Source organism: Solanum pennellii, chromosome 1 (genome assembly GCF_001406875.1).
Source record: "Solanum pennellii chromosome 1, SPENNV200".
Classification (NCBI taxonomy): Eukaryota; Viridiplantae; Streptophyta; class Magnoliopsida; order Solanales; family Solanaceae; genus Solanum; species Solanum pennellii.
Window position 1 is genome coordinate 1,813,422 of NC_028637.1, and position 23,803 is coordinate 1,837,224.

General features: G+C 34.9%; 4 protein-coding genes across 7 annotated transcripts; 2 read left to right on the plus strand and 2 right to left on the minus strand.

Annotated features, from left to right (window-relative positions):
* The first annotated feature begins 1,523 nt into the window (after positions 1–1,523).
* LOC107008302 (DExH-box ATP-dependent RNA helicase DExH1) lies at positions 1,524–11,082 on the plus strand. 4 transcript variants are annotated; one of them, XM_015207279.2, is made up of 16 exons: positions 1,524–1,826; positions 2,576–2,721; positions 4,049–4,148; positions 4,302–4,517; positions 4,609–4,704; positions 5,541–5,816; positions 6,267–6,470; positions 6,562–6,717; positions 8,061–8,153; positions 8,322–8,536; positions 8,856–9,015; positions 9,119–9,392; positions 9,464–9,656; positions 9,776–9,962; positions 10,129–10,497; positions 10,578–11,082. In XM_015207279.2, the coding sequence occupies exons 1-16, from the start codon at positions 1,548–1,550 to the stop codon at positions 10,707–10,709; spliced, it is 3,096 nt and encodes a 1,031-aa protein (XP_015062765.1). In that variant the 5' UTR covers positions 1,524–1,547; the 3' UTR covers positions 10,710–11,082. The 4 variants fall into 4 exon arrangements, with proteins under 4 accessions (XP_015062765.1, XP_015062768.1, XP_015062766.1 ...); XM_015207280.2 differs by lacking the exon at positions 1,524–1,826 and adding an exon at positions 3,750–3,817 and having other exon boundaries at positions 2,589–2,721; XM_015207282.2 differs by lacking the exon at positions 1,524–1,826 and having other exon boundaries at positions 2,583–2,721; positions 4,045–4,148.
* A 753-nt stretch (positions 11,083–11,835) lies between these two features.
* LOC107008127 (malonyl CoA-acyl carrier protein transacylase) lies at positions 11,836–15,781 on the plus strand. The gene is made up of 10 exons (XM_015207048.2): positions 11,836–12,160; positions 13,459–13,544; positions 13,707–13,773; positions 14,033–14,175; positions 14,297–14,345; positions 14,457–14,594; positions 14,711–14,791; positions 14,892–15,068; positions 15,150–15,236; positions 15,384–15,781. Exons 1-10 carry the CDS (start codon positions 11,972–11,974, stop codon positions 15,444–15,446), a joined length of 1,080 nt encoding a protein of 359 aa, XP_015062534.1. The 5' UTR covers positions 11,836–11,971; the 3' UTR covers positions 15,447–15,781.
* Positions 15,782–16,903: 1,122 nt separating this feature from the next.
* On the minus strand, positions 16,904–18,770 carry LOC107002974 (F-box protein SKIP22-like). The gene has a single exon (XM_015201236.2). The coding sequence runs from the start codon at positions 18,706–18,708 to the stop codon at positions 17,209–17,211; it is 1,500 nt and encodes a 499-aa protein (XP_015056722.1). The 5' UTR covers positions 18,709–18,770; the 3' UTR covers positions 16,904–17,208.
* An 892-nt stretch (positions 18,771–19,662) lies between these two features.
* LOC114075605 (dof zinc finger protein DOF3.5-like) lies at positions 19,663–20,695 on the minus strand. Its single transcript, XM_027914027.1, has 3 exons — positions 20,461–20,695; positions 19,838–20,419; positions 19,663–19,793 (listed from the first exon to the last, which is right to left on the minus strand). Exons 1-3 carry the CDS (start codon positions 20,693–20,695, stop codon positions 19,663–19,665), a joined length of 948 nt encoding a protein of 315 aa, XP_027769828.1.
* Positions 20,696–23,803: the final 3,108 nt, after the last annotated feature.

The following is a 23,803-nucleotide window of genomic DNA, read 5'->3' on the forward strand; positions in this document are numbered from 1 at the left end:
TGTCATTTGGAGCAACTTTTACATATAGCAAACACAAATTTTATATATTTTGCTATAACAAAGTTTACATAATTACGATCCATAGTAAACATATTTATGTATAATTTGCTATACATATACAAAGAAACCAATTGTATAATTTGTTGTATATATACAAAAGAAAACAGTTGTAGACAGATCAATTGTATAATTTGTGTATGTACAGAACGAGAAAGAGAGAAAGACAAAAGAAAATTGGGTAGGAGAATATTTGTATTGTATAATTATAAGTGTATAGGACGAAGATATATGTATTTGTAAGTGTATATACAATTTTCTCTTGCTTTATACAAACAGAAACGTAATTTATACATTTCATTTTCGTTTGTATAAGCTATAGAGGCGAGCGAGATTTGGGAGAGGGGAACGAAAATATATGTATATATACAAAAATAAATCGTTTTATACAAACAAAAATGCATTTTATACACTTGTGTTTGTATAAAAGTGAGAGGGAGCGAGCAAGAGATGGAGAGTGGTGAGCGAGAGTTTGTGGGAAAGAGGTGACTGACAATCAGTTCGCTACAGGGCACAATTAAATCAAAGTATGATTATAACATTTAATTTAATTTATTAATTTGCCATTATATACAATTTTTCCTATTATTTATGTCATTTAACTTACACACATTCTTTTACCACTATGAGTTGTCGTGCAATGAAGAAACTATCTTTGTTTTTAATTATAAATCTCAAATTCAAACCTTGGATATAAAGAGAAATTCTATTGGAAGCGCAACTCTCGAATAGACACGACAGTGCACAATTCGAATATAATTAGAGTTTCCAGGCGAACTATTGATGCAGAATGGGAATTAAAAAAGAATAAATTTCACATATAACAAACATAAAAATCATATTTGTATGTTATAGCTATAGTTTGCACAATTACGCTACATAACAAACACAATCATGTATATTTCGCTTTACATATACAAAAGAAGGCAATTGTATAATCTGTTTCTATTTCGGTATACATATATAAAAAGTCAATTGTATAATCCGTGTTTGTATAACGCGAGAAAGAGAGAAAGACAAAAGAAAATTGGACCGGAAAATATTTGTATTGTATAATTATAAGTGAACATGACGAAGATATATGTATTTGCATATGTATATACAATTTTCTCTCACTTTATATAAACAAAAACACAATTTATACATTTCTGTTTGTATAAACGAGAAAGGTGAGGAAGAGACTGTCGAGCGATATCAGAGAGAGGGGAAAAAGGGAACGAAAATATATGTATTTATATACAATTGTCTCTCGTTTTATACAAACACAAACACATTTTAATTTGTATAAAAGCGAGAGTGTCGAGCGAGACTCACCAGGAAAGAAGCGAAATAGCAACAGTTATGATGTACAATTAAATCAAACTATATTTATAATATTTAATTTGAATTAATAGTTTGTTGTTACGCAAATTTTCGATAAAAAAAAAAACAAACTCTTTGAAACCCAAATAAAACCCCACTCGCAGTTTGACACACGCGCTCCCGCACTAATGTCAGTGCGTCTTCTAAACCACCCACACTCCTCCGCCCTTCTCCGTTTTCACTTCTGTAACTCTCTTCGTTCATCACTCCAAAGGAATTACTCTTTTTCCCATTCCGTTATGGCTTATCGTCCGAACTACCGAGGCGGTCGCCGCGGCGGCGGCGGCGGCGGAGGAGGACGCGGTGGTGGAGGCCGTGGTCGTGGAGGAGGAGGAGGACGTGGTGGTGAACAGCGATGGTGGGATCCTGTGTGGCGTGCTGAACGACTTAGGCAACAGGCAGCTGAGGTACTGTTTTAATCATCACTGCTTTTTGGTTCATAACTCTAGCATTTGTTAGAAATGTGTAAATATAGATATATGGCTGCAGTGTTTAAACAGTGTGTATATGTGTTGCTATAGCCTATATTATCGAGATTTGGATTAGAAGAAAAGGTGTAGTCGTTTCTAAATTTATAACAGGATAGAAGGAAGAATTTAGTTGAATTTTGACATAAGAATGTGTAAGGTACTGGATCAAAGTTCAATCACAAAGAATTCATCACTTATAATAGCGCTCGTGGTTTTTGATTTGATGTTCCAACTTACTGAAGACATGAACTTCGATAGGAGGTTGTGGAGGACATGGATTAGTAGGTAGTATTGCATTATCTTGTTGGCTGTTCATACTAGTAGCCATAGTATTACTCTTAGTTATTTGTCGTTACATTTCTGTTACTATATGTTGCTTCTTGTATGTCGAGTATCGTATTTTTGTGTTGTAACACTGTTGTTTTTTGTACTAACATTACTTTTTTTTCTGGATTGCTTTGGACTGCTTTTTTCTTGTGTTGAGGGTCTATCGGAAACAACCTCTCTACCCTTGAGGTAGGGGTAAGGTCTGGATACACTCTACTCTTCCGGACCCATTTTATGGTACTACATTGGGTATATTGTTGTTGTTTATAAACTTGTGATGTCTATGTTTATGCTTTTGTGAATATAATTAAAGTGATTGTTGGCATGTTTAAAGTTAACATTGTGATTTTTGGTTGTAGATGGAGGTGATGAATGAGAATGAGTGGTGGGGGAAGATGGAGCAGTTTAAGAGAGGAGGGGAGCAGGAAATGGTTATAAGGCAGAATTTTAGTAGGGATGATCAACAGAAGTTGTCCGATATGGCGTATCAATTAGAACTTTACTTGTAAGTGGTTTGATCTTGAAGAGGAATTGTGGCTATCACCAATCGAATTTTGGTTTGTTGTCCTTTGTATTGTAATCCATCGGGAACGACCTCTCTGCCACCCAAGGTAGGGGTAAGGTTTGCGTACGCACTACCCTACCCAGACCCCTCTTGTGGGACTACACTGGGTATGTTGTTGTTCTTTGTTCTGTATTAAGCATGGGTTGTGCTTCCATTTCAACCGTTTTAAACTTAAATTTATAATTAGACATAGATTACGAAGACAAAATGTACTTGAAATGAGTGATCTTCTTTCTGTAGTGCATAAAGATGACAAAATATACAAAAGCAAAAGAATTCTTCAAAGATGCTTCTGTTGTGTCAAAACAAATTTACTTTTCTCTCCAGGCATGTCCTAAAGCTTTGAGAACTGAGAATCGTGAACACTGCATATCCTTTTTTTGGGTAAACTCATTAAAACAAGTATAGGAAAAATGTGTCGGGGAAATTTGAGGAAAACATTTGTGTTACATTTCCCGCAAATGAGATATGGTTGTGAGAGTGAACTTAGTGAACTTCATATTGTAATATGACTTTTGTATCTGTGATCCGTTAATCTTCATACAACTATTGGCTGCAACTGCACAATGAATATAGTAGATGCTCAATCTGTTTAAGATGTACACCGTTTAATTAATTCATTTCAAATCACGTGGAAGGAAGTTGTCTCAAAAAGCCTACAATCTCTTACAATCCATGCAAACTTAGTGGAAATCAAGTATAGTTGAAAAAAAAATATGTATTCGACGATTCTAATTATTTGGACTAAGGCTTAAGCATGTTGGTAGCTTACTTTTGGCCCAGTGTTCACCAGGAGTCATTAATCATGTTAGAGATTTGTATGCAAGTATTATAGTGTTGGAGAGTCTAAATTATTGAATACTGGATAGTTAAGATTCTATGGCCCGTCTCAACTAGTTTCAGATTGTGGTATATCTTTTATTTTAAAATATGTAATTGATACATTTTTCCCTACCTTATATTATTAGGATTTCTGTAAGTAACTGACACTCAGAAGATGAAAACCAGACATGTTACTTACACTTCTCAATGAATGGTAATTTCAATAACTTATGTGTGCTACATGATATTTCCTTTTTTCCTTTGTTTAAAATGATGGAAGAAGAAACTAAACCTAGTAGATAAATCGGCTCCACCCTCTCATTTAAAAACTAAATTTTCTTTCCTTGACGCTTCACCATTAAAAAGCACTATTTTACAGTGTTCATAGCAAATGAAGTGTTTACTAATTGTCCTATGCATGCCTTTTCTATTTGCTGGAAGAAAGCCATGCTTATAACAAGGGAAAGGCACTTGTTGCAAGTAAAGTCCCATTGCCAAGCTATCGTGCTGATCTTGATGAGCGTCATGGATCTACACAGAAAGAGGTATAGTACTGCCATCTTACTTTAAGCTGGTGAGAATGTTCTTTCACTTATCAGTGCTGATGATTTGCTTGTGTTGCTTGTTTTAGTTAATGTATAATAACTTAACTGTAACCTCACCAATGAAAAAATAACTAAACTGTAACCATGTCTCAGATTAGGATGTCCACAGAGATTGAGGAAAGAGTCGGAAATCTATTGAGTAGTTCACAAGACACAGTATCTGCTGGGACTTCCTCTTCAACATCTGGAAATTCTGCCAAATTATCATCCAAAGCTGTAGAAACAGCCAAACCTAAGTTGACTAAAGAGGATGATATTGCCACCAAAAGACTTAATGTGGAACTTAAACAGAAACAGGAAAAGACGAGGGTACAACTTTTTCTCTTGATTTTATTAGTCCATCTTTTCGGTGGTACTTTCTAGTTTCAGCAGTTGAACTGTTTTTAAATTATTCTGCTAGGAAAGTGAAAAAGTCAAGGCAATGATCTCATTCAGAGAAAAACTTCCAGCATTTAAAGTGAAATCTGAATTTATGGAAGCTGTTGCAAATAATCAGGTGAGATATCTGTATTAATTACTTCTGCAACAACATTTCGCGATGTTTCAGTTAATTCTTTTTTCCAATTTTTCAATCCTGCTGATTGCACATACAACTTTACTTAACTCTAATTCTTGCAATGTGACAACAAAGTGTGGAGAATTGACATGCCTACATGTATTTTGGTGTACCGTATGGAAAGAAAGGAATGGTAGATGTTTTCAGACAAAGCTAGTCCAATACAGCAAATAATGTTTAAGTGTATGCTTCTGTCTTTTAATTGTAGATAGCACTGTTATGATGCACTCAGCCTCGCCGTATATACATACACCAGTTTTTTTTTAAAAAAAACTTATGTTACCAATTCAAAAGAAGTGTATACTTCTGTCTTCTTGTTGATGTTAAGAAGAACTTGTAAATGAAGTAGAATCGATACTTAGTATCTTAATCCCTAAGATTATAATGGGATTTTTCTTGCTATTTGCTTTTTGTACATACTACAGCACTTTCTTAGTGCTTCCACTTTTATGAAACTTGCATCAAAAAAAAAAAGGGTAAGGAAGAGTTACTTCTAGAAGCAGTTCTGTCAACTGCATTCTTTGTTTATTTTCATTGTCTTTTCTCAGGAACGCTGTGAAATTAAATTTACGGAAAAATTGTCCTTTGATGGAAAAACATTTCATCGGTAAATATCTCTGCTTGCAGATTAATTGACATGTTTGCAATAAATTTTCCTTTTATTAGTCTAATTCAATTACCCGGGTGGTTTTGTGGCACTTCGATGCTTTTGAATCACATTCTTAGACTATTAGGACTTTTACAGGAAGAGCTTACTCACTATATGGTCAATACAGGTCTTGGTAGTTTCTGGAGAGACTGGTTGTGGAAAGACTACACAGCTCCCTCAATTCATTCTAGAAGAGGAGATATCATCCCTTCGTGGGGTTCATTGTAACATTATATGCACCCAGCCTCGCCGTATATCTGCAATATCAGTTGCTGCTCGAATATCCTCTGAAAGAGGAGAGAGTCTTGGTGATACTGTTGGCTACCAGATCCGGCTGGAAGCAAAGCGCTCTGCTCAAACACGGTTGCTATTTTGCACAACAGGAGTGTTACTGCGGCGTCTGGTATTTGTCTCTTGAACTGTTTTTTGCCAAAACTTGTGTAATTCCTTGTTCACTGTTTCATCTTTGAAATAGGACAGGGCATTTTGTTACTTGCAATGCTCGACATGCCTATTATTTTTTGTTCCTCCACATCTTTGTCACTAAGCTCTGTGTATTTGGAGAGTCAAAATTTTAGACACGTCTTCTTGTGTGCCGGAATATGCTCAAGAATGGAGGATGAAGGAAACTTAATATATTTTCTGCATAATGGGCTTGATATTATTTGATAATTATCTCTGTAATTATTATCTTGGATTAATTCTACTGATTTAGAGGTTTTGTATCTATTAGAAGGTCTGCGTACACACTACCCTCCCCATACGCACTGTGTGGGACTACACTGACTACACTGGGCATGTTGTTGTATCTATTAGAAGGAAAAGTGATTTCCCCTCTACCTTTCGTATATAGGTTCAGGACCCTGATTTGACTGGTGTTAGCCATCTGCTTGTTGATGAAATCCATGAAAGAGGCATGAATGAAGACTTCCTCTTGATAATTTTACGTGATCTCCTTCCTCGACGACCTGATTTGTGTCTCATTCTGATGAGTGCTACTATTAATGCTGAGTTGTTCTCCAAATACTTTAGAGATGCACCCACGATTCATATACCGGTATTGTGTTTTAGTCTTGTGTATCTCCAAATTTCAAGACATGTCCAGCCATAATGTTCTGCTTCTAATTTTCTTAGGCTTAATTTTCCAGGGTTTGACGTATCCAGTGGCAGAGCTGTTTCTTGAAGACGTGTTGGAGAAGACTCGTTACCTTATAAAATCCGAAGCAGACAATTTCCAAGGAAACTCAAGGAGAAGGATGAGGCAACAAGATTCTAAAAGAGATCCTCTAACTGATCTTTTTGAGGCATGGTCTTTTCCTTTATAGTTGATAAAATTGGAATAAAAAAAATACTTGTTTCTATTGAAAATGGACTTACTTGATGAATTAGACTTGGCAGTTTGTCTAGAACCTACTATGAGGTTATTGTTACTGTGTTTCCTTATGTTTTCAGTTAAATTGTGCAACATAAATTGGGATGAAGAGAGTAGTTGTAGGGTGTAACCTAAGAACTTTTAGCATCCGAGGTTTAACCCCCCCCCCCTCCCTATCCCTCCCTTATGAAACGGCTCTGCTGGAATGGATGGCAGAGGGTCCATAGTACCTGAAGCACTGGAGTGATCCAATATCCAAGAAGAGGCCACTGTCCTGTGCCAGGCAGAGCTAAGTCAGGATTCAATCTTTTACTCTACTCTTTATCGTATCTTCTCCCAGGCTAAAGGGGTTGGGGATAGACAGGGCAAAGTTGTTCAAAAATAAAATAACCAGAGAGATTCTTATTGTTTTTGATGAAATGGTGAACAATGACTAAAGTAATACTACATGCATTTCAATTTATTTGTCTGATTTTGGCTTGGCACAAAGTTTAAGAAAGTAAATAAGACTTTTGAATCTTGTAGTCTTAAATAAAAGATATGTAGAATTTATCAAAATGCCCTTTAATTTTGTTATGTGGAAAGTTTTAGAATGGAAGAGTTTTCAAAAAAGAAAGAGGAAATAGACATTCTCTTTGAAATGGGACTAAAAAGGGTAGACAAACACATTGGAATGGAGGGAGTATTGATTATGTTTTCATGTCTTCTTTACCTCCTTAATAAGGAGGCATTTTAGTTTTTTGCAACATATGAAGCCAAATTAATCATGTGAGCTTCCTGCCCTGTGGATGCCGTGAATGGGCTCATAACTTGAGTATGCAAGTGCTCGTATATCTTATCGAACAGTTGCTTCATGTACTTCATTTCTATGATGATCGCCTCCCTAAAAGAAATTGATATGTGGAGGATGTGAGGCTGTAAACCAGTTGGTTCACATTGGGGGTAGAATTGCCGCCAGTTTTATGCTCGACAGACCCTATCAAATTAGAAGGCTTAGTGTGGAGGAGACATCTATTTTCCTGTACTTAATAGCCAATTCTAAAAGCAGACTAATTAACTTTGAATTATTCATTTGATTATGTACTGTGAATACTGTGTTCTGTCAGAACCTGTGGTCTTCATCCACTAGTTATTTACTCATTTCAAGGGGAATGCATGACCAGTTAGTAAGCTTTTCTATTGTAACTGAACTTTTAAAAATGACAAAGTTTCTCTTCACATGCATATTTTAATTCTCTTACCAAGTAGGCTCTTATTGAAGATTTCTGGTTGTAGGATGTGGACATTGGTTCACATTACAAAGGCTACAGCATGACTACAAGACAATCTCTGGAAGCATGGTCTGGTTCACTGCTTGATTTGGGTCTTGTACGTACTTTACCTTTTACCAACTAAAGGAGTTTTATTCATGTCGAACATTTCGATTTATAGTTCCTTATTGAAAGAGGGGTTTGGTTGAAGGCATATTTATTGCATTGGTTGCATGGTTCTCTTGTTTCTTAGCTTTGATTGTTTTTGTTCCATTGCTTTGAATAGGTCGAAGCATCAATTGAATATATTTGTCGCTGTGAAGGTGAAGGTGCAATTCTTGTGTTCCTATCTGGTTGGGATGAGATTTCTAAGCTACTTGATAAAATTAAGGCTAACAACTTCCTTGGAGACACCAGGAAGTTTTTAGTCCTTCCTCTTCATGGTTCAATGCCAACAGTAAATCAACGAGAAATATTTGATCGTCCACCTGCTAACACGAGGTACATTCTTTGTTTAGCATAAGCTGGATCTCCAAGAATTCACATTCTTTAATCATAGGTTGATCGCCCTTTATCAATAATACCATTGTTCAATCATATATTTTTCAGGGGGATCATTACTTTTTCTGTTATTTCTTGTTGAATGGTGGATTTTCTCATTTTCAATCACATAAACTAATATTATAGCAGTATGATATGAATCAAAGTATACTTAGATTTCAGCTGTAGTTAAGGAGTTGCAAGACTGATAGTTTAAACTAGCAGCTCATCAGTCGTTTTTTCTTTTTTAAAATTAAATATCTTTAATCTGATCATGCAGGAAAATTGTGCTTGCAACCAACATAGCTGAGAGCAGTATAACTATAGATGATGTCGTATATGTCATAGACTGTGGTAAGGCGAAAGAGACTAGCTATGATGCACTTAACAAGCTAGCTTGTTTATTACCATCATGGATATCAAAGGCCTCAGCACATCAGGTAACTAAAAATGCAATATATATTATGGGAGATTGATATATTTGGAGTCAACTTCATCTGGCTTTGTAATTTTTGGCTTATTGAGATTTTTTATTATCTGCAGAGGCGTGGTCGTGCGGGCCGTGTACAACCTGGAGTTTGTTATAGGTTGTATCCGAAACTAATACATGATGCTATGGCACAATATCAACTACCTGAGATTCTTCGAACACCATTACAAGAGCTTTGTCTCCATATTAAGAGTTTGCAGTTCGGCGCCATTGAATCCTTTTTGGCCAAGGCACTTCAACCTCCAGATGCTCTCTCTGTCCACAATGCTATTGAACTTCTCAAAACTATTGGAGCTCTGGATGATACAGAAGAACTTACTCCACTTGGTTTGTATAGAGCATATGTTTTTCTCTATATATTCCACATTGGAACGTTTACTTATAACGCTTCTTTACAGGCCGCCATCTTTGCACTCTACCGCTGGATCCGAATATTGGAAAGATGCTTCTGATGGGGTCCATCTTCCAATGTCTGAACCCTGCACTGACTATTGCTGCTGCTCTGGCACACCGTGATCCATTTGTCCTTCCAATAAACAGGAAAGAGGAAGCCGATGCTGCTAAAAGATCCTTTGCTGGTGATTCTTGCAGGTTAAACCAAATAAAATTAATGGTTTATACGCTTCTTTCTCTGGCTTCCATCAGGGACATTACTTTGTGGAATAAAATATTTCCTTAGTCGTGTGAAAACAATCTTCCTTTTGATGCAGTGATCATATTGCACTTCTTAAAGCATTTGAAGGATGGAAAGATGCTAAGCGTTACGGAAAAGAAAGAACCTTCTGCTGGGAAAATTTCTTATCTCCTGTAACCTTGCAGATGATGGAAGACATGAGAAATCAGTTCATTGACCTACTGTCAGATATTGGTTTTGTGGATAAATCACGAGGAGCCAAGGTAAATTCTCCAAACCAGACCTACTGACTAATGCTGTCTAGGTCTGGTTTAACCATGTCTTGTCGTAAATTTTTACTATCTGGTGAAGTGTGTGTATATATCACGGTGTAGTACTTAAAACACCCATCCTTGATCAAGATTAAGCGGCAGTGATCTTATATTGCAGGCATACAATAAATATAGCAATGATTTAGAGATGGTATGCGCCATCCTTTGTGCAGGCCTCTACCCAAATGTCGTGCAGTGTAAAAGAAGAGGAAAGCGTACAGCATTTTACACGAAGGAAGTTGGAAAAGTAGACATCCACCCAGCATCTGTCAACGCTAGTGTCCATCTTTTCCCTCTTCCCTACTTAGTTTACAGTGAGAAAGTCAAAACCTCAAGCATTTATATCAGAGATTCAACAAACATATCCGATTATTCTCTTCTTATGTTCGGGGGTAATCTCACTCCAAGCAAAAGTGGAGACGGCATTGAAATGCTTGGAGGCTATCTTCACTTTTCCGCGTCAAAAAGTGTGTTGGATTTAATAAAGGTTTGTCTTTCGATTTCATCTTCGTGACATACATTTAAAACTTCAAACTTATTTGCTCGTGTATATCCCATATCCTGCAGAAACTCCGCGTGGAACTGGACAAAATATTAAAAAGGAAAATCGAAGAGCCCCACTTTGACGTCTCAGTCGAGGGAAAGGGTGTAGTTGCTGCTGTGGTTGAGTTACTTCATAGTCAAGATATACGGTACTGATTTAACAAGGCGTTTTATCGTTCATTTTTAGCAACTAGTGGTGAGCAGAAACATATGGTTTGAGTCCCCTTTTGTTGTAGTAGTGTTAGCATAGAGATGCAGGGGCAGATCTAGCAGTATAGTTCTGGGTTCGTTTTCGACTTATAACTTTTAGTCTAGACCGGCATTTATCTTATGTAAAATGTACTGAAAATATTGAACTACGAACCCAGAACTCGAATAAGGTGATGGGTTCAGTGGTTGAAACTCGAGTCCTAGACTCGTTGAGTTTGAATCTTGGATTCTGCCTCTAAGAGGTAGATAATTTTGTAACGATTTGAAAGTATGATTCGCTATCGATTTAACAACAATGTTATATATGCGTTAATAATAATCTGCTGATAAAGCATATATTGATTTATTTAGAATTCAACTTATAATTGTACATTATACACAATATATATGCAATTATCTTGACATTAGCAAACAAGGCATAAAAATTAATATTGATTTATTTTATTTTTCTAAGTCAATTTTTTTACCGTCTCGTTTTATATTTACTTGTTTTATATTTATTTGACACATTTTACAAAAACTTCTATTGAAGACGATATATGAAATTCTAAATTTGAATTTGAGGTGTAAGGTGTAATAATTTCAAAATAAAATGTAAGATTAGTTTATTCAGCGTTTGGGTTATACCATAATAATAAGAGAATTCATCAGTTCCGCTATAACTTATTCACAACGGACCCAATCAAATGACCCCTAACACTTTGTTTTGGATGGTTGTTACGTGTTGCTTCATAATGTATCGTATTGTATTGTTTTGATCAATACAATGTGTTGAATAAATTGTATCTTTCTCTATCGTTACATAATTTCTTATACTCATAATTTAAATAATAAATAAAGATAAAATGAGAAGAAAGTTACATAATTTCTTATACTCATAATTTAAATAATAAACATATTAGAATAATAAATAAAGATAAAATGAGAAGAAAATATTAAAGTAACGACGCGATCACATGAAATCGATCGTTATATAAAATAATTTTTTTCGTTATTAATGATGAATCAAAACGATACTATACGATAAAATAATAATCTCGAGATAAAATAGAGAATTATTTTATTTGGGTTTGTCACTTGTCTTATGCACACTTGGTTAACTCCGCCATTGCAGCTATATTAGATTACTCTGTTTTCTTCCGCCACAATCAACCGTAACACCGCCGTCGCCGTCGCTCCTCCATTACTTCGTTCTCTCTAACTGAACAATGAGCTGCTCATCTTCATTGATTCTTCCTTCCATTTCTTCGAATGGATTTCGAAGATTTAGTCCATTGAAATTGGATAAGTCTAGGGTTTTCATGAGTAGCATTTCCGTTGGATCACAAATTGCCGCCGTCGATGATGCTCTGTTCACCGATTACAAGCCTACCAATGCTTTTCTCTTCCCTGGACAGGTAAATCTCTTCTGCATTTCACATTTCTCCAATTATCCTTTAGATTTTCGAGTTTGATTGAAAAATTCGCCTCATAAAAGTAATTTCAGTATTATTTGCTGTTGAATTCAAAATTATGATAATTGCTGAGTATTTGATAAGATTTTGAATGGGAAAAGCATTAACGGTGTGGCCAATGAAGTGGGTTAACAATCATGAGATCTCACGGAACTACTCCATCCGTCCTGTTTATTTGACTTGGCACAGAGTTTTAAAGAAAAAAAAATTGAAACTTGTGTTTGTAGTAGCTATTAAAAAATGAGCATTTTAAAATTAAATTATTACTACATATAGAATTTAAAATGGTCGAGAGATGGAGTCTGAAGGGTAGGGGTTTTCTTCGGGGTTCGAGAGATGGAATAGATAGGACCAAGTTTGAAATTTGCCGTTGGGGATTCACACGAAAGGGAACGAGGAATTCTCAATGGAAAAAGTGCTCTCTGAACCGAACGTGAAAATAGTTTTCCATCCTGTAACTCTACTCTGGACTTATTTTTTAGGAAGGACTAAAAAGGTAAGTAAGTCATATTAATTCGGATATAGGGAATAGCTGAACTCTTTTACATCTATCCTAGCCTTGGTGGACATAATATAGATAGAGTTAGCTGATATCTGCTGCTGCTAGTGGGAGGTTACGGTTATTCCCTGAAATTAGTAGAGGTGTGGGCAAGCTGGCTCGGCTCGGATACCACTGTTAATAAAAAAATGATTTTGATGGGGAAAAACGTATATATAGGGTATAATTGTATTATTTCATCACTGTTGGATTGAAAATTTGCTAGCTTTGAGGTCATTTTGTGTATTTGTGTTAAATTCTATGTTTAGTTGTCTAATAACTTGGTTAGTACTTCTTGCTTGAATAAAAGGGTGATAATTACTTGATTATATGTGGTCTAGTGGATTAGATTTTGAAACATTGTTAGAAGCATGAGATTAGGAATACTATCCTGTTAGTATCTCCAGCTTTGTATTACTGCCACAATACTTCAACTTCTCTAGCTACCTTTAAGCAGCTATATGTTGCTCTGACTCTTCAAAATGTCAACGAGTGCGTGTCGGATTCGCCAAAAGTAGTGTATTTTTGGAGTATCCACGCAACCCGCTATAGTTTGAACGTATATGTCCACCGTTGATTGAGTAAGTATCTGGTCTCTTGGTCATCATGGTAGACTGCTAGTTTCTAGAATAGTCATGTCACTGCGACCACAAGATATCCAATTTCATGGCAAACTATTTTATCAGCTCTTATACTTCTGCAGGGGGCACAAGCTGTTGGAATGGGTGCAGAGGCTCAGAAGGTGCCTGCTGCAGCTGAATTATACAAGAGAGCAAATGAAATCATGGGGTAAATATGATGGATCAAGTCTCATAAATGCTCTGATCAACAATCTATAAACATTTTCCTCATAATTCGTGTTCGTAAATTTTTGGATTGAGTTGAAACTGATAGATATGGTGATTGATAATCAAGCATTTCATGTTCATATTTCTTCATCCTTGCTTACAGGTTTGACCTTTTGGATGTTTGTATTAACGGTCCAAAAGAGAAGTTAGACTCCACTGTTCTGAGCCAGGTATTTGTTTCATCATATTTTTCTTTGTTTTTGAATCACACCTCTTATTTTGTATTACAGTTCTTGTTAATAACTAAAACACATTGATCCCGTTAAATCACATATACAGAAGGAACAGCACAAGGTTTTGCAATGCATGCACGTTTTGCTTTCTAGTAAACAGATGAAGTGTTATAGATGATGTTTATGATGACAATAGGATGTAACTTATAGTCTTGTACAATCATTTTTGACTGGCTCATAATTTACTTGTTCCCAGCCAGCTATCTATGTCACTAGCTTAGCTGCAGTAGAGATACTCCGTGCTCGTGAAGGGGGTCAGCAAATAATTGATTCGGTTGACGTCACATGTGGTCTGAGCTTGGGTGAATACACTGCTCTGGCATTTACTGGAGCTTTCAGGTTTCTACCCTACATAACATTATGCTTTAGTAGTAGCTTGTGTCTGGATGTAGTCTCTTATCCTTCCCACCGTTTAAGATACAAGTATTTGGATTTCCACTAATCTGATTGCCTTTGCCAGTTTCGAGGATGGACTTAAGCTGGTTAAGCTTAGAGGAGAAGCTATGCAGGTAATATTTATTGACATAAGTAATACTGTTTGAGGAAAATTGACTGGGTTTGGCCGAACCTGCATGCAGGCTACTAGCTCTAGCCCTGCTGACAATATCTATTCTGTACAGGATGCTGCTGATGCTGCAAAAAGTGCGATGGTTAGTATAATCGGACTGGATTCCGACAAGGTTCAGAAACTGTGTGATGCAGCTAATGAGGAAGTTGATGAAGCCAACAAAGTTCAGATTGCAAATTTCTTATGCCCAGTAAGTTTCTCCGAAAGCTTTGTAGCCAGAATAAACTCATATTTACTCTTTGGAATATTGCATGTAGGCTGTGGCTAAGCATTTTCCAGTTTTGTTGTTGCATTATCTTTTTATAGGGAAATTATGCAGTCTCCGGAGGTGTTAAAGGTATTGAAGCAGTAGAAGCAAAAGCAAAATCGTTCAAAGCACGAATGACGGTATTTTCTTTTCCTCTCCGAATGCTAGTTAGGTCTTTGCCCTGCCTGCTAACTGCTAATGGTGTTTGCATCTTAAACACATTGCGTTTAATTGTTCCAGGTACGTCTAGCTGTTGCTGGAGCTTTTCACACAAGTTTTATGAATCCAGCTGTTTCACGATTAGAAGCTGCTTTGAGTGCAACAGAGATCAGAACTCCAAGAATACCAGTAATATCAAATGTTGATGCACAACCTCATGCAGATCCAGACACAATTAAGAAAATATTAGCTAGCCAGGTAAGAAACCGACAGTACACAAGATTTAAGTTGATTAAAGATGATTCGAAATGTTGATCTATCATGTTTGAGCATATGTAGGTGACCTCACCAGTTCAATGGGAGACCACAATAAAAACACTCCTAACGAAAGGGCTAAAGAAGAGCTACGAATTAGGACCTGGAAAGGTAAAACTCATCGACACTCCAGATATCTTTCAGCTAACTGCTATACCTTGATTAAACGAGTTTGATTTAGAATTCAGTATCGATCACTTTATGAGTTAATGAGCTTATCGGTTTATCAAGTGCTTGATTTGGACTCGAATGTTTCAGGTTATTGCTGGTATTGTCAAGAGGATGGACAGAGGTGCTGAAATTGAGAACATTGGCGCCTAAGCTTTGTGTTGAGAGTTGAGAGACATCATCGTTGGTTACTCTTTGAGTGAGTGTTTTTGAATGTTAACGTCGTTATGATCTTTGTTTAAGTAGCATAATGAGCGCGGATTAAAATATAACTTTCTGAATCTCAGTAGATATGAATGTGATGAAACCATACACAATATGTGATTCCTGATAGTTTCACTTTCACTATATGTGAAAGCTGGGCAGAGAAATAAGCTCAGTAGACCATGAGATTAGTGTCGCCTTTTTCAGCGATTGTGCTTTCTGCTGATGACTAATATCATGTTTGGTTGTTTTCGTCACTTCAATGATATCACATTTGTTGTCTAGTTGAAGAGCTATGCTCGCGGTGCTTGCTTGTTAAACGATGGGATTAAACGTTTAAAATCTCCAGTCTAATGCATTTGTAAAGTCTATTGCTTTGCAATTTCGAAATACACAACTTCTACCATGCTTAGGCTTTGGTCATTTTTGGGTAGTGATAATGATCTAAGACACATAAAAGTATCATTTTTCGCCAATTTTCTACCTAAATTAGGTGTTTGCATTTTCTACTCAAAACTATTCATTGACTATGATGGTTAAAATAAATTGTCCATTGTTTGAGCATAGCATTTTATTTCTAGCTTTAATTACAACAACAAAAAACCTAGTGTAAATCTAACAAGCGGGGTTTGGAATGAGGAAGATATACGCAGATCTTACCTCTACGAAAGGCTGTTTCTGTAGACCCTCGACTCAAAAGATTCTTACTAGCTTTAACTAGATCAGAAATTATGGATGTCAATACCATAATGCAACTGTTTTAGGCAGCAAATCCAACTCACTACACCGGAACTATCATGTAACACATGAGCTAGCAGATTCATCTTCAACACTTCCCACACAACAAAATACATGACATAAAATGAATCTACCAGCCAAACGAAGTCGTCCACAACCACCAAGAACCTATATTGCACGAATTCTTCAAAAATGTCGTCAGATCCCCAGTAGTACTGTCAAACCTCCCTATAATGGGAGTCGTTTGTCCGGACATTCTTTGAATGTTATAGAGAAATACAACTAGATAGAACGTATACTATAACTCGGCCATTATAGTAAAATGTTGTTACAGAGAGGATTACTATTATAGAGAGGTCTTGTCTAATTATACCGGCTTGACGTAACTTGCTACAAGAACCTTTTTTGGACAACTTGCTACATGCATAAACTGACTACCATGCAAAAATATTCCAGGTTGGAACACGGCTCGTGCTCGCAAGCCGCGACCCCACTCTTTTTAGCTAGAACAACCTTAAGCAACTACCATCACAAATATTGTTCAGTCAAGTATCTCTATATCGAAAACTTGGTCGTGGAAGCGATATGTTGTTATAGAGAATGAATACTATGGAGAGGTTTGACTGAACACAGATTCAACGGGCAAAACGCAAAACACAAACCGAAAATCAAAGGAAAGCATAATTTGCTGGATTCATTTCAACATGAAATTCAACACATGAGCTAAGCCAAGCAGATTACATTCACATTTTTCGCGTAAACAGAAAAAGGAAATCAAAAACAACTGCCTAAGAGTTATCCAAACACCAAAACCAGAAATTTCCAAATGGAACGTTTTTCGATACGATTTTGAAGTTTCGAAATTTCCAAATGGAACATAAAAAGATTATTACCATATTAACAAAAACTTGCAACTGAAACCTATTGCACTACTTATCATAGACAAAAACTACAAAGCTTACTGGTAAAGACTTCAAGGGAAGTTGCTCCTGTGTCCTCCAAGATGACAACGACGTACATGGTTTGACCACGGATGGAGCAATGGAGAAGGTGGCGCCCGCCCTAATGGATTTCCAGTATTATCAAATTGTGGAGGGAAAACATCATAGTCTCCACCGATTACATGTGGCGTCCAAGGTATTGGAAATGGATGACGACCCCCTAAAATTCGCAACCCATCAACCACTCTCCTCCTATTAATCACTTTCCTTCTCTTCCTACTCTCCCAAGACTTAACAAACTTCTCTTTCCAATGTCCTCCTGCAGATATCTCACCATCACCAAACTGCTCCCCACATTTCTTCTTCCACAAATCATCACTCGAACACAAATATCGCAATTCAGAGCTCAAACAACTCACTTTCGCTATCTCAACGCCCGGAAGTGATTCCAAAATCTTCAACTTAAGCTCAGTCGGAAGTCGAGTAAAGCACGGTGGAAGCACCAAACCAGACTTTTCACACAAATCAATCAACAATGGCAATACAAGCCCATCCTTAACATTCCTCCAAAACACAAACACTTCCTTCTCTCCAAAATCTCCATCTACCACCTCATTCAATCCACAATTAGCCCATACAACATTCAAAAACGGAACCAATTGATCTTCGTTTAACGTTACTCTAAACGTGGATCCCTTCCCCCCACCGGATAACGACCCATGAGCAATAAAGAACTTCCCTAAAGACTGAAACTTTAACTCAATACAATGAATCACATTACAGTTATCTCCTTTAACATGATCAATTACCTCAGGCAAAGTGTAAAACAATGTCTTTCGATATCCCAAACACCAATAATTCATAAATTGAGATACATTAACCTCAGTTAAAGTATTAGGATCAAGAAGAACAAACCCAGATTCTACAAAAACAGCATGAACAGCAACCACCAACAGCTTATGCTCTCGTCCACCATCGTCATCTTTTAGCTCCTCTGTAAACACTTTCCTCAAAAACCCAGGTACAGAAAACGATTTCGTAAACTTCACATCACTGTAATCTCCATTATCATCTACCTCCATAAACTCCTCCTCCATTTCCTCACCCCCAGGTTGAGTTTTCGTTTCGTGGGGTTCCGATTGATCGATTTGGGTGTCCGATTTTTTCACTGCTTCAGCTTCTTTGACGATTTGGGTATCCGATTTTTTCACAGTTTCAGATTCTTTGACGATTTGGGTGTCTGAATTTTTCGATTTGGGGATATGGGTTTCGGTTGAAATTGAAAACCCAATTGGATTTTGAGTGAAGAAGATGAGATCACCTGAGGTAATTCCAATCGATTGAAGCGTATCTTCTTCAGAAAATTGAAGTTCATCCTTTCGATTGAGAGAAAGATGAATCGAATTTGGTATTGATGATGATGGAAATGCTTGAGAAATTCGATTTTTGAGTTCTTGAAGAGTGCAAGATGAAGATTCTACATCGATTTTAATGGTTTCTTTGGTTTCAAAGCATCTGATTCTGAGTTTCATTGTGGCTATGGCAATGGCGGTGGACTTCTTTTTTTTCCTAATACTTTAGGATATATACAAACTTTTCATAGGGCAATATATATATATATATATATATTTTAATTTTCGATATCGAATATAAAAAAATAAGTAATAAATTGTTTAAGTTTTTAGAAAATGTTTTCTTGGTCTCGTATCAAATATGGTTATTTTTGTAACGAGTGTTTGAAGAAGATAAAACGTACGCAAATTTTTATCGCTGTTTTTGTGAAGTTAGCGTTTTGAACTGATTTTCACAATTATATCGTTTCGTCTTGCAAAAGAGTTTCCACTCCGCCCCACCCCTCTCGATATTCCTACTACGAAGAGACTAGTCGCGACAAGAGAAGGAATAGAATCGGGGTAGTTTAAGGTGAAAGAAGTTTCGATTAAAGATAACGTTGAATTTCGTTTTTTATTTTAATGCAAATCATTTTTCAACATCGATGGATCAACGGATTTGTATGTATTATCATTTGATTTTTTTAATTTACGATGCTAAGTATTTGTACTTTAGATCTCATAACTCGACCTATATATGGTAAAATGTAAAAACACAGTTTTTGCCATTCATTTCTCATCAAACCAACTCATTAGGAAATCACATGGTGAAAATAAATTCTCACTAAAATATTAGAAAGCTTCCTAATTTTTCTCAGTGAGAATACTACTACTTTTTTCTTCGATTATCGATTCAATTAAAATATCGATAAAAATAATCAATAAATATTTTTTAATTGGAAATTAGTGTTTTTAGTAGTGCCACTATGAAAGCTACTATTGTTAACTATTGTTCTACTCTAATACACTATACTGAACACATTTCATCTACTAATAACACACTAATACAAATGAAAGTGCTTAATTCAATCTTCACCAATATATATTACAAATTCAGTTGGTGTATATATTATATTATTCTTGAGAAATATGTTTTCACCTTTTCCTATACATGCAATAGTATATATATATATAAGACTTGCAACAAAAGTTGAAAAAGCTCCCATCATTTGCATTATTCACGCTATAATCACGATTAGAATCTTCTACTGTTAATTCTGGCTCTGACAGTCTGGCATTGGTTCTGGTTCTAGTTTTGGCTTTGGCTCTAGCTCTAGTCCTTCGGCTGATGACTTATGACTTGTATTTAGAATATCATTAGGAAATATCATATGATCATGGTGGTCATGTAAATTACACGATATCATCTCTTGATCTCTAGGCAATGGAGGTAGCCCCATATAATTGTTGCCTAATTGATCATGGTTGATAATATTCATATTTCTATAACGATCATCGTGAATATCACTATGATTTATTATATTTTGCTTCTCATCATGAATTCCACTAAAATAAACACCATCACCAATGAATCGCGATTCTTGACCTAAATTGCTAGTCATGAACCCCATGTGATCTATCATGGTTGAAAACTCAAATGATGGAGCGACTAGTACTCCTTCTTGATTAGACAACAATAAATCATCAGATAGTTCAAGATTCTGATGATTCTCCGATTGTGATGACTTGGAACTATCACTACTATTCAAGAAATTTGAATAGACTAAAGCAAGATCAATAGTTGGACCATGATGATGATCCAATGAATTAATACTATTGGATTGATTATGATGATCAATATTAGTATGATTTAAACAAACCCCATATCCCAAATTCCTTGAAATAAGACCATGTTGATGAATTATACTAGAAGAAANCTTGAAATAAGACCATGTTGATGAATTGTACTAGAAGAAGACTTACCTCTTCTACTTTTTCTGCATCCACCACCAATTGGAACATTCCTTAAAGAACCACCTTTAGTCCAATACCTTCTACAACCTTTGCAAAAATACCTAGGTTGTGTCAAACTATAGTTGTTGTAGTAACAAAATTTTGTGTTTGTTGAACCACAACGTGGACATGTTGGTACTAACTCAACATTTGATTTCCATATCCCTCTTTCCATCTAATGTTAACACAAAGATTGTTGTTGTTGTTGATGTTGTGTTTCTTGATCAAAAACTTGCTTCTTTTGAATAATAACATACATCTCCCTTGAAGTTACAAAATCTTGTCCATATGACTATATATTTATATATATTCGCCCTTTTTAATTTACGTGATATAATTTGACTAGCTCACGCGACTCAAAAATAGTTGAAGGCAGAAATGAGAATTTTTGAAACTTTTGATCTTACATATATCGTAACGTATAGTTATGTGATTAATAAGACTTTTAAAACTTATAGTATCGAACATGTCATAAACACTAAGATAAAAGCTTCTCGTGATCAAGGGTAAAATGAGAAGTCTAAACGTGATAGAGCCATTATTTGAATTTTCTTATTCTGATTTCTAGGATAGCGATATCATGTGTTGGTTATTAATCAGATTTTAAATTTCAATTTTTTTTAAACGAGAAAACGTATTTAGTAAACTTCTTAATACAAAAGGAGAATGTAGACTAAAGTTACGTAGTGAGTTTAATAGATCTACCAATACGTAATCTTCTAACTCTGCCCCTGAAAATTGAGACTAAAGCTAATAAATTACGTTTCTAAATATAATTTTTTCTTTTTTTAAAATTGACAAATAAAAAAATAATGTCACATAAATTGTAATCGATATTATTGGTATATTTTTTTATTTTTATTTTTATGGGGAATTGTGCCAAAAGAGCACATGGAGAAGGGCCGTTAAGGTTGACGGAATTATAAGACTTTAACATTCCCGGCGGCGAAGAAGAGGTGTCGGGTGTTTGTGACACGTGGAGAAACGTGATTGGTTGAGAAGGGAGCAAACTCCTTGAAAACTACAAGTAGCTTTTAGGGACACAAAGCTTGGGTTCTAAAAATAAATAAATTAAAAAAATTTAAGTGTTTTTAATTATTATTTTTTTTTAAAAAAAAACATGTCACCGTTTTAATTTCTGTGAATTTATAAGATTAAAACGGAGTTTAAGAAAAAAAAAATTTAGTCATTTTTCTATCTTCGGATTTCTCATCTAAGTGTTTAGTATCCGATTTGAGATTTTAATTAGTCATATGACATATTAAAGGGAAGACTTCACACACACACACACACACACACATATATATATATATATATATAATTTATTTTTCTTTTTTTGTGATCAATCTGTGACTTTTGATTAAGAGTGTCGGAGCATATCCGCAAAACCCCTGATTATTAATTAGGCAATTATAATTCAAGCAATTGACACCACCATCTTCATTTAATGAGAATTTCGACTTTGAGTATTGAAGACAATTAATTTTAATAGAGAACGTTTTATCCCCTAAAATGATATTTTTACGAATAAATTTGTATTAATCAAACTCAAAATAACTATAGAAAACAAATTAAAAAAAATATATGTCTAAACTTTGAAATAGTTGGTCCTCTACGCAAACCAAACTAAAATTAGTTACACTCTTTAAACACACTTTGATGTGACACAATTCTGAAAAATTAATAATATTTTTATATTATTTCTAATTATTTTAAGTCATTTAAATACTAAAAATAAATAATAAAATAAAAAATACTTAATAATAAAAATAGAATAAATATAAAATAATAAATAATTTTTAAAACTTTTTCAAACTGAACAAGTAAAAGTGTACGGGATTATAATTCCCTAATGTTTAGGCATATATCAAGCTTCAAAATAACTAATCCCAAAGATCAAATAATTGCAACAAGTTTTGTCTCATAAGTTTGCAGCTGGATTTTTTTTCTCCATTAAGTTCTTGATCAAAGAATTTTGGAGTAAAAATAAAATTATTTCTACATAATTTATATATTATGAATTTAAGCCGTTAAAATAGGAGTTCGAAGCTTAAAGGGTATAAAATATTAACAAAAATTTTAAAATGGTATATAAAATTTTATATTAACTAAAAACGGCAAATCGCTGAAACAACAGCAATTTCCTCCGCTGGAAAAAGCAAAATCGCTACTGCAGCGATTTTGTAAAATGTTATTTTTTTTAAAAAGAAATTTTTTCAAGAAAATCGCTGGCCTAGGCAGCAATTTGTTGAAAAAAAATTTTTATTAAGAAAATCGCGGTCTAGGCAGCGATTTTGTTTCAAAAAAATATTTTTTTTTAAAAAAAACGATTTTTTTAAAAAAAAATCACATTTGTAAAATCTTTTTTCCACGGAGGAAATTGTTGTTGTTCCAGCGATTTTGCCGTTTGTTAATATAAAATTTTATATACCATTTTGGAATTTTTGTTAATATTTTATACCCTTTAGGCTCCGGACTCGTTAAAACAGTCACTTATGCTTATATTAGAATAAATTATTTATATCACATGATCTCTTGGAGTGACGTCTTTTTCTGAATTCTTCTAATACAAAATATTTTATGCACCGAATATATATATATATATATATATATATATCTTGGGAATTTAATTGCTAGCTGCATGTTGATAAAATGTTTCATCAATTTGATATTCTAATGTAATTGTTGCCATCAATGCCCAAGTACATGTTGGATAATTAGTGAACATCTAATTGTAATTATCCCCCTAACCCAAACTTCTTTTTTTATTTTTTAATGACTTTGGAAATTATATTCATAGAGGTGTGTGTCGATGTGATACAACATATTAGATACGAGTTCAGATAAATTTCGTATATATAAATTTTTGCATAAATCTCGTATTTGTATGATTGAGTATGTGTATATATATGTAATTGCAAATCAATAACTAAAATGAGCTATGTGTTCAATGACGAATTTAAAATTACAAACTTTAAATCTTAATTTCGTCTTAGTTAATTTTATGAATATTCAGAGTATAAAAAAGAAATGTGATCTAGTGCACGTATATTAGTTAACATTAATTCCGCTTCTTTAGATAATATAATTGTATTGATGAACACATCGCTATAATTACACATGAGATTTTCACATTATACGAATACTGAGATATCACAAATAATAGAATTTCTAAGTTTAGATTGATTAATGTTCATTTAATTTTATACTTTGGACTAATGATTCTCAAATAAGAAAATTTTGAAATACTATTATGGAAAAATGGACTTATATAATTTGAGCC

Coding starts and splice junctions, on each gene's coding strand:
- LOC107008302 (XM_015207279.2), top strand. CDS start 1,548: ATGTCAGTGCGTCTTCTAAACCACCCACACTCCTCCGCCCTTCTCCGT. Junction 4,518..4,608: donor AGAAACAGGAAAAGACGAGG/GTACAACTTTTT, acceptor TTATTCTGCTAG/GAAAGTGAAAAAGTCAAGGC. Junction 9,016..9,118: donor CAAAGGCCTCAGCACATCAG/GTAACTAAAAAT, acceptor TATTATCTGCAG/AGGCGTGGTCGTGCGGGCCG.
- LOC107008127 (XM_015207048.2), top strand. CDS start 11,972: ATGAGCTGCTCATCTTCATTGATTCTTCCTTCCATTTCTTCGAATGGA. Junction 14,176..14,296: donor GCATTTACTGGAGCTTTCAG/GTTTCTACCCTA, acceptor TGCCTTTGCCAG/TTTCGAGGATGGACTTAAGC. Junction 14,792..14,891: donor CGTTCAAAGCACGAATGACG/GTATTTTCTTTT, acceptor TAATTGTTCCAG/GTACGTCTAGCTGTTGCTGG.
- LOC107002974 (XM_015201236.2), bottom strand. CDS start 18,708: ATGAAACTCAGAATCAGATGCTTTGAAACCAAAGAAACCATTAAAATC.
- LOC114075605 (XM_027914027.1), bottom strand. CDS start 20,695: ATGGAAAGAGGGATATGGAAATCAAATGTTGAGTTAGTACCAACATGT. Junction 20,420..20,460: donor TTCTAGTACAATTCATCAAC/ATGGTCTTATTT, acceptor TAATTCATCAAC/ATGGTCTTATTTCAAGGAAT. Junction 19,794..19,837: donor ATCAGCCGAAGGACTAGAGC/TAGAGCCAAAGC, acceptor ATGCCAGACTGT/CAGAGCCAGAATTAACAGTA.